The 10,050-nt window shown below is 40.3% G+C and overlaps 1 protein-coding gene across 3 annotated transcripts in view; it reads right to left on the reverse strand.

The window, feature by feature from the left end:
• Positions 1-8,529, reverse strand: part of MSRA (methionine sulfoxide reductase A) — a 285,156-nt gene extending 276,627 nt beyond the window's left edge. For all 3 annotated transcript variants that reach the window (XM_072952597.1, XM_072952598.1, XM_072952599.1), the window contains exon 1: positions 8,109-8,529. In XM_072952597.1, coding sequence (XP_072808698.1) covers positions 8,109-8,244 — 136 coding nt within the window. In that variant the 5' untranslated portion in view covers positions 8,245-8,529. The remainder of the gene's footprint in view (positions 1-8,108) is intronic.
• Between the last annotated feature and the right edge of the window lie 1,521 nt (positions 8,530-10,050).

Here is a 10,050-nt window from a genome sequence, read left to right on the forward strand (position 1 = left end):
GAAGAAGAGTAGGATAAGGATATATGGAAAACACAGTATTTTGCCAAAGCAGGAATTTAATAAACATTTAATGAATGACGAAATGAAAAGACTGGACTGTGGAAGCCACGTGGGCAAAATCGTACGAACATCTCCAGAGGCAAAGCACTGAAACACATACCAGCCAGACAAAGGGGTTCTCTGGGCGCACAGTGGGAAGAAAGGCTGGGAAGGAAAGGACCAAACAGGGGGAGGTATGGAAGGAACACTCTTACCCCAGGGACTTCAGGAAAGTGGTGAGGATTCTGAAACAGAGGGTAATATAAAGAGCTTCAGACAGAATGCAAAGAGGAGAGATAATAGTTCTGTGTCCTATAATTTAGAAATTAATCACACATTGGGGAAATTTTTTCTAAAAGGAAAATTGTTTTCTATCATTTTCTTTTAAAAGTCTATGTACATCACTCAAAATAAAAGAAACACACATAATGCCTTCTACATAATAGTGGAAGGAATTTGTCCCCAGAGATCTCTTCTTTGTATAAATGATGCCACTACAATTGACGCTTCAATAAAAATGAATATTTATGAAATGTAAAATGACTTGGATTAACTTATTCCAATTTCACCCTCTAAATTTAGATTTTTAAATCACGCCAGAATGTGGATTTTGATTACAAAAGCAAGTTGGGGAAGGGAAAAAAAGGCTGTGACAAGAAAAAGGGAGCAAATTTTTTAAAAAACGAACTTGAAATATGGATGACAAAAGATGACAGAAAGGTGGTCAATTAGACTAAGAACAGCAGAAAGAGATCATCTTCAAAGTGGAGTTATTTGATTCAATAATGCAGTCACATTGCAAGAACCAAAAGTTATAAGCAAGCAAGTCTCCCAGTTCTGTCTCCCTCATTGCACAGTCCTCTCCCCGGCCAGTAGTTTCTTAGCTACCCAGAGTTTCTTCGTGCACACGTGTTATTTTCCTCCCTGTTCACACAAAAGTTAACATTTTTTTTTCAAACAAAAGCTAACATATTATACAACATGGTTCTGATCTTGCATTTTTCACTTAACACTGTATCTTGGCAATCTCACCATACCTATTCATGTAGATTTTCCATGTTCTTTTTTACAGCTGCTTATTCCATTGTGAGGATGAACCATAATTTATTTAACTAGCCCCTACTGATGGGCATTTGGGTTGTTTCCAATCTCTGACTACTGCAAACAAAGCTACAGTGAATAACCTGGTACAGTCATCATTAGGCGTGAGTGCAAGTATATCTGTAGGATAAATTCCCAGAAACCGAATTCTTGGGTCAAAAGGTACATGCATTTAAATTTTTGATAGATATTGCCAAACTGCCCTCCGTAAGAGTTGAGCCAATTTACATTCCTGCTGGCAATGTACAAGAGTGCCTTTTTCCTTAAGGATTTACCAACAAAGTGTATCATCAAAGTTCTGGATTTTTGCCAATCTGAAGAATGAAAAATGGTCCTTGCATTCTCCTCATTATGAGTGAAGCTGAGCATCTTTTTCATATGTATAAGAGCCAATTACACTTCCTTTTCTGTAAACTGCTCATAACCTTTGTCTATTTTCCTAAAGGATGTTGGTGTTTTCTTATTATCTTCTGGGAGCTTCTTTCTTTTTTTCTCATTGAAGTACAGTCAGTTGACAATGTTGCATCAATTTCTGGTGTACAGCATGTTTCAGTCATACATATACATACACATATTCGTTTCCATATTCTTTTTCATTATAGGTTACTACAAGATATTGAATATAGTTCCCTGTGTTGTACAGAAGAAACTTGTTGTTTATCTATTTTATATATAGTAGTTAGTATCTGCAGATCTCAAACTCCCAATTTATCCCTTCCTACCCCCTTCCCTGCCAGTAACCATAAGTTTGTTTTCTATGTCTGTGAATCTGTTTGTTTTGTAAATAAGTTCATTTGTGTCTTTTCTTTTTTTAGATTCCACATATGAGTGCTATCATATGGTATTTTTCTTTCTCTTTCTGGCTTACTTCACTTAGAATGACAATCCTCAGGTCCATCCATGTTGTTGCAAATGGCATTATTTTATTCTTTTTTATGGCTGAGTAGTATTCCATTGTATAAATATACTACATCTTCTTTAACCAGTCATCTGTGGATGGACATTTATATTGTTTCCATGTCTTGGCTATTGTAAATAGTGCTGCTATGAACATTGGGGTGCATATATCTCTTTGAATTAGAGTTCCCTCTGGGTATATGCCCAGGAGTGGGATTGCTGGATCATATGGAAAATCTATTTTCAGTTTTTTGATGAATCTCCATACTGTTTTCCACAACAGCTGCACCAAACTATATTCCCTCCAACAGTGCAGGAGGGTCCCCTTTTCTCCACACCTTCTAGGAGTTTCTTGTATATTAGGGAGGTCAGTCCTTCACCTATGATATGAGTTGCAAATATTTACCCCAGGTGTCTTTTGAATTTGCTTATGGTAATTTTTGCCTGCAGAAGATTTTTATTTTGTTGTGATCTAATTTATCAATCTTTTAAGTCTTCTGATTTTCACCACTGGAAAGGTGTTCTTTTCCAAAGGAATTCTGCCCTTGCTCGTCCTTAAAGTGTTTCATTTTTTATATTTAACTAAATGGAAAACATCACATACAGTAGTTAAAATCACAAACTCTGGAGCCAATTTGCCTACATTCATACCGCAGATCAACCACTTATTAGCTATATGACCCTGGATAAGTCACTTAACCTTTATAGGTCTCAGTTTCCACATCTACAAGTGGGGATAATAATAGTTACTACCTCCTTGGGACAGTGTGAGAATTAAATATATTAGCAAATGTAAAACAATTTCCACCATGTCTGGCATTAAAGTAAGCATTCAATAAGTGTGAGCTATTATCAACATACATCTTTTGGAACTTATCTTGGTTTAAGATGTGAAGTACAGATCCAACTTTGGTTGGTTTTTGGTTTTGGTTTGTTCGGTTTTTTGGTTTTTTCCATATGGCTACTCAGTTTTCACATAACCATTTATTGAATATTCCATCTTTTCCCCACTGATTTGAGATATTATCTGTATCACACACTACATTCCCCTACAATTGAATGATTTCTAATCTTCCTCTTCTGTTTATTGACCTTTCTATTCATGGACCAGCCCCACACTGTTTAAATTATTAAACCTCACTTTTACTACCTGGTGGGGCTGGCTGCCCCTCTTTGCTCTTTTTTTTACAGTTACCATAACTATTCCTGTTTATTTTTCTATATGAATTTTTTTAATTAGTGTCTAGTTCTAGAACAAAATTAAAATATCATCAGAATTTTTGTTGAAACCATATTACCTTTATAAACTAACTTAGGGAGAACTGATACATGTTTCCTGCTCAGCCTTCCAACCCAAGAAACTGGTTATGTCTTGTCATTTGTTCAAGTCTTCTTTTGTGTCCCTGAGTGTGTTTTTAAGGTTTTCTTCACATAGATCTTGCATATTTCTTGCCAAGTTTATTCCTAAATAACTGGAGACTAAAGCTATTGGTTTCTGTCTTCTAAGTATATGTTCTGATACCTTATTAAATTCTCTTGGATTTTCCAGTTATATAATCTTATCATCTGCAAATGGTGTTAGTTTTTTCCTTCTCTTTTCCAATCTGTACGTCTCTAATTGCCTTCTCTCGTCTGACTGCGTTGACTAGCACCTACAAAACAATGTTAAATAATAACCCATCACTCAAAGCAGGCCTAGTCATGCTGGGATTCCACTTTAGGCAGCCCTGGAAAAATTAAACATTAAAGAAATTTAAAGGTTTGACTCTTACCTTCTTGCAAAGTAATAATCTACTCGGCCAAAGTTTATAAAAGGAAGGAAATTTTCCTAAAAACACAAAAAAGGGTAAGATTAAAGCTAAGATGAGAGCCCTTTAGAACAAAAGTATTCAGCAGTAGTGCACACTGCCCCTAAGCAAAGGAAGACCGAGCCACCTCCACGCTCTCTCTTGACTAGGACTTCAGTGCGAATCTTTAATATTTCTTCATTAAGCATGATGTTGGCTTCTGGGCTGGGATAGATGTATTTTATCATCTTAAGGAAGCAGCCATACCAGGGGAAGTGGGTGGGGAGGGATAAATTGGGAGTTCGAGATTTGCAGATACTAATACATATAAAAATAGACAAACAAGTTTATACTGTACAGCACAGGGAACTATATGCAGTATCTTGTAGTAACTTGTGGCAAAAAAGAATATGAAAACAAATATACGTATGTTCCTATATGACTGAAGCATTTGTGCTGTACACCAGAAATTGACACAACATTGTAAACTGACTATACTTCAATAAAGATATGTTTAAACAAAAGAAAGTAGCCATGTCTGAGTGTAATTATGAAGAATGGTTGTTAAATTTAGTCAAACAACTTTACAGCATTTAGAGAAATAGTTACATCACTTTTCTCCTTAGACCAATTCAATGATGCATTTTACTAATAGATTTCCTAATACTGACCAATCCTTATTTCTGGGAGTAAATCCCATTGCTAGGTTCTGTTTAGTCATATTTAGTTAGCATTTCTGCATCAGTATTCATAAGTGAGAGGTCTGTTGTTTTCTTTTTAGTGCAATCTTTATCAGGTTTGGTTTCAGTATTATACTTGCTTCGTAAGAAAAATTTAACAATTATTTTAGTTTAAATACATACTACTGGAATTATCTGCTCTTTAAATATTTAGAAGTCCTCTGCAAACTGTCTGGACATAATGCTTTGAGAGGAGGCAATTCCTTGGCAACTTTATTTCCTCTAGAAAAATCAATCTGTTTAGATTTTCTACCCCTTTCTGGGGTCAGTTTGGGTCAGTCATAGTTCCTAAAAGTATCTATTTCATCCAAGTTTTCAAACTTATTTTCAAAAAGCAGTCTCTTATGATTCTCTAAATTTTCCATTTCTATTATTCTCCCTTCTCAGTTCTTATTTTGTGTATTTGTACTCTCTTCCTTTTTTCCCTTTATTGATAGCTAATGCAGCAGTTCAATTATTTTTCAAAGAGCCACTTTTCAGCTTACTCAGATTGTTCTATTGTTCGTCTGCTTATATTTCTAGTTCTTAAAAGAGCACACCTTTAGCATGTAATCTACATCTGTTCCTCTCCCCAAAAAGGCATCACAGTAATACAGTGAACACTGAAAACTATAAAGGCAAGAAAGGAGAGATGACAGAGGAGCTGTCAATGTTATCTTGGATGGTATCTCCAAACACCTGATCAAAAAAACAGATTTGGGGGTGGGGGGGAAGGTGCCATATATGATAAAAGCTCGGCTTTTACAATAATGAATTCACTAGAAATAAGATCAGTTTTAACTACAATAAACTTAGATTTTAACAACATAGGAGGCCCTCTGAGGCTTTAATTATAAGCTTTCCACCTCCTGCCTATTTCTAGCAATTAATTGCCCACCAATTCAGTTCCACAAGCATGAATTCCACTTTTCCCCCAGTCCCAAAGTTCTCTGAGTATTGCTTTATAGCCAGGCACTGAAACAGACAGAGACCACCACCACATGATAAGGCCAGCAAATTCCTGTGTGCCCTGCTAGCCAGCCTGTGGGGTCCAGAACCCACCACTAATCTGAACAGAGGGTGCTTCAAATGTGGCAAGGCAGTCCAGTTCAGGTTTAGTTTTAACCAATCACCCGGAGTAGGCCTATTCATGTTTTGATCCACTTTGGGTAACCTGGGAGAAACTAAACATTAATGAAGTTTGAAGGATTGAATCTCATCTTTCTGCAAAGTAGAAATCTACTACTACTAGGCCACAGTTTATAAAAGAGTGTACATTTCTTTAAGAATACCAAAAAGGGTAGGATTAAAGCTAAGATAACCCTTCACACCAAATGTATCTGTAATAGTGCACACCTGGTACCAGGCTGCACCAAAGACACTAACCAGACAGACCAGGTCTTGTCTTCTAAAATCAAAAGGTGATGCTCTTGTCACAGAACTTTTGACAAGAGTCGGGGTGCAGATAACAGCAGACACAGACAGAGGTATTGCAGAGAAGAGAAGAGCTGTTAAACAGATTGGAGGTTGGAGTAAAGATGAATTTAACTTTCAAAACAATAACGTTAAGCCCATATGCCTCAATCTTATAGCCACTGAAAAATCACCAGAGTTAACACTGCCCGTTTCTGGGGTCAGTCAGAACCCTCAGCAGCCTGTCAAGGAAAGCAGCAGTACCAGGGTTGGAGATAGGAAAGGCCACAATCTAAAATTTAAATATCTGGGGGGTGCAAGGAAGTTACAACAGCTGAACAAAAAGGACTTGTGCATCACAGGCCTGGCTCTACACCAAAAAAAGCAGTTTACTGGTTCAGATACAGCAATGTCTGCATGGCTATGTAAAATGCAGAAGAGCCTGGAAGAGGACTACATCCTGAGGTTTTGCAGTCAGAGTTAATAGGTGAATAGAAAAAGAAATCATTGGCTTGTTTCTGTCATGTTCGTTAATCTTTTACCATAAGTGTCATTTATAGACTGGGGAATTGATTGGGATGACTTTGGTCGAGATAAAACAGAGCTAAATTCTGGTCCCTCTTCATCTTGAACCAGTTTGGAAATCTGACTAGGAGTTTTGGGCTTATTTTTAGATGTCTGGGAGGACACACAAAGACACTGTAGTGTGTAAAGAGGAAATTTCATACAAGCTGGGGAAGTTCAGCATTGAGAAAGTATTGCCTTTAAATATCCGTATGAATCCATGTTTGTTAAAAGAGAATTCTCTTTCAAGATAAAAGTTTAGATAATGGGGTTATACAGTTTAGAGATGGAAAGAGTTCAAGATAATCTGATTTTTTTTTAAACTCATTCTCTGAATGAGCTTTTAGGGCTCTGGATGACTTGAATGTGAAGTGATGGGGAACATAGGAAAAAGATCTGCTAATGTAGATGAATGAGAACAGGTCACACAACGTGTTTCTAAACTGCCTGAAATCCAAAAACCTCTACCTTTTCTCACAATGAGTATTGCATATGATAAGCAATCCTCACAAAGACCTCGTCCTGTATATGCTCAACAATTCTTTAAGGAAAAGAAAAAGGGAAGAATTCCTAGGAAACTGTAAGTGCGGGCTTTATCTTGGCATTGAGCCATAATGTAAAAGATTAATCACTACTTACTCCTCTGACAGCCCTAAAGCAGTGGTTTACAAACTATCCAGTGCCTTTGTATCACCGGAAGGGCTTATTTAAAAGGTATCATTAGGACCACACTGTGACAAGCAATGCATCTAGGCAATCCTACTCAAAGTATGGTCCTCAGCTTGGTGGTCCCGTGCTGTCTGCGACTTTCTCCCGGGCTATGACAGAAGGTCAGAGTTAAGCTTTGGGAACTTTCAGAACATTTTAACATTACTGGACATCCAAGCACGTGATCGTTTTTCTAGCATTTCATTTTTATTGTATTTTCCAAAAGTACTGGTATAAGATTGGAAAATTATCTTTAAGTTTGGTAAGCACAGCTCTAAAACTGACACTTCTGCATAACGGATACACAGCGACAGACCCGGGAACACAGGGCTAGCGGCAGCTCCTGACAACTGGGGGAAACCTGACAACTGGAGGATAATTCTTGCAACCCGAACACTGGAGATACAGTTTCCAAACGGCAGGTCGCATCATTCTGTACTATTCCATTGCTCCCAGTGACAGCCCAACAAAAAATCGCACCATCGCGGCAAGTGGCCGGCCTCCCAGCGGCCGGTGCAAAGAAGATAGAAAACGGGACCCACATCTGGGAGAAAGGGCGGAAATCGGGTCAGCGCTTTTCCCACCCAGAGTGTGAAGCCACAGGGGTATCTGCACTCCAGGTGGGTTATACCAACGTACTACATTCCGTCAACGCGTTCGGTGTTGTTTTAAGGGGTGAGCACCTAAACAAAGAAAGAGGGGCGACCCTCGTCCCCTCCCCTGCCGGCGCCCTCCGCGCCTGCGCAGACCCCAGACTGCCGACCCTCCCGAGGCCGGCCCTCCGCTCCCTCCCCGCGGGCGGAGGCCGCGCAGGCGCCGGGCGCTGGCGCGCAGGCGCAGAAGGGACGACCGCGCCCTCGCTGCGTGCCCGCGTCCTTACCCGCTACGGCGACCGGCTCCTTCCGGCCTGGCAAGGCCTCCTGAGGGCTGACGAGCTTGGAGGCGGAGTTACCCATTCTCGGGACGGGAAAGAGGCTGTGGAAGAGCTGGCGGGCCCTCCTGGTGGCCGAGAGCATGGGCGCGCGGCTGGGCCGGGGGCCGCAGCGAGGGCCGGCGCGCCGGGAGCGGAGGCGCCGCTGTGGGGTCGGCGGTGGCGCGGGGTGGCGGGGCCGGCGTGCACGGGGACGCGCGGGGGCACCGGGGCACTTGCGCCGCGGGCTCTGCAGCAGCCGCCCTGGAGTCCCGGTCGTTAGCTAACTAAGCCTCGGGCCGGGCCGAGGGCGTGTTCTCGCCCGGATGCGGCCCAGGCCCCGGAGGCACCAGCGAGGTTTTCTTGCTCCCTCTCTGTACAAAGTTCCCAGGCCCAGAGTAGGTCTTCTGAGTGCGGTACGAAGTACGTGAAGCGGCAGAGGCCAAAAAAAAAAGAAATGTCCGACCTTTGACTTTTAAAGTTCGTTCGCGTTTCACAACTTCCTTAAGCGTTGTTCGGTCTGCCCAGCAACTACCCTTACAAGTCAGAATGTATGTCTATTTCCATTGGAGCCATTATGATAAATTATCAAAAAGATGAGTATTTATCCAAAGTGAAAACTAAGCACAATTTTCCAAAAGCTCAGAATAGGGTAAACAATTAAATATAATGTTTTACATACACATATATAGCCGCACGCACACATACATACACACACACAAATATGTTGGTAAACCCATTTTACGGGAGGAGAGGGGGAGAAGAGCAAGTCACTCCGACCCTATGAAGGCAGTTTAGGTGAACTAATGGTACTGTTGGATCATTCTTGGTTCTCAAATCATGGGAGATAACATTTGTTCCTGTGACAAATTTTCAACCCCAAAAAATAAAGGTGGGTGGAGACAGATGGGTGACTTGGGAGTTCCATATGTGAAATTTTGGTTTTACACGAATGTTCTGCCAAAATGGGCGGATAGTCTCATGAAGGAAGGAACTTCAGATTAGCACCCACAGAAACGAGAAGGCTTTCCCAGCCTCCCCCCACCAACACACACACCATGGGTTTTGTTACCTGTGTTTGCATGCGGTCTGGGCTGTTATGTGAGGAGGGCAGGAGGATTAGCCCTACTGTATTGTAGAATATGGCCAGACATGTGGCATTAAAAGATTAGATTAAAGTGTTCATTTTACAATGTAGATTCTGTCTGGGCAACGTGGCTCAGCTTTTACTTCTGATGTGGTTTTGCTATGAGATTATACCAAGTAGGTTCTGCAGGCCTTTCCTGAAAACACTCCGAAGTGTTCCTTCTACACTTATAAAGGCCTGGTCATAAGATGATTCTTCTGTCAAAGGGAATACGCTGTTTTTTCTTTCTTTCTTTCTTTTTAACACCTTTTATTGATTTATAATCATTTTACAATGTTGTGTCAAATTCCAGTGTAGAGCACAATTTTTCAGTTATACATGAACATGCATATATTCATTGTCACATTTTTTTCTCTGTAAGATACCATAAGCTCTTGTATATATTTCCCTGTGCTATACAGTATAATCTTGTTTATTGTGCTTTCTTTTTAATTCGTGCCTTTGAATACATACTTATTTGCTTTTTCTCTGTTTTGCACTTGACTGTATGAAATTAAACATGTGAGGAAGACACCGCAACTGAGAACTGAGGAATTTTTCTTGGTAAGAAGCAACACTTATACTATGTTCAATGAGAACACACAATAAAGCCACAGTGTGCACAGAGGTCGTATGTGGAATGTGTAAATATGCACACACCTGCCCTTGAGCACTGGTTGAAGAAAGGCTAGAAAAAATTACAATAGTGTTTACAGTTTTGCTGTTCAGGGTAATGGTTGACTGGTTTTCACTTTAAATTTCTGATTTAAGTGCTCACTTCGGCAG

The sequence above is a fragment of the Vicugna pacos genome, chromosome 31 (assembly GCF_048564905.1).
Source record: "Vicugna pacos chromosome 31, VicPac4, whole genome shotgun sequence".
NCBI classification, from domain to species: Eukaryota; Metazoa; Chordata; class Mammalia; order Artiodactyla; family Camelidae; genus Vicugna; species Vicugna pacos.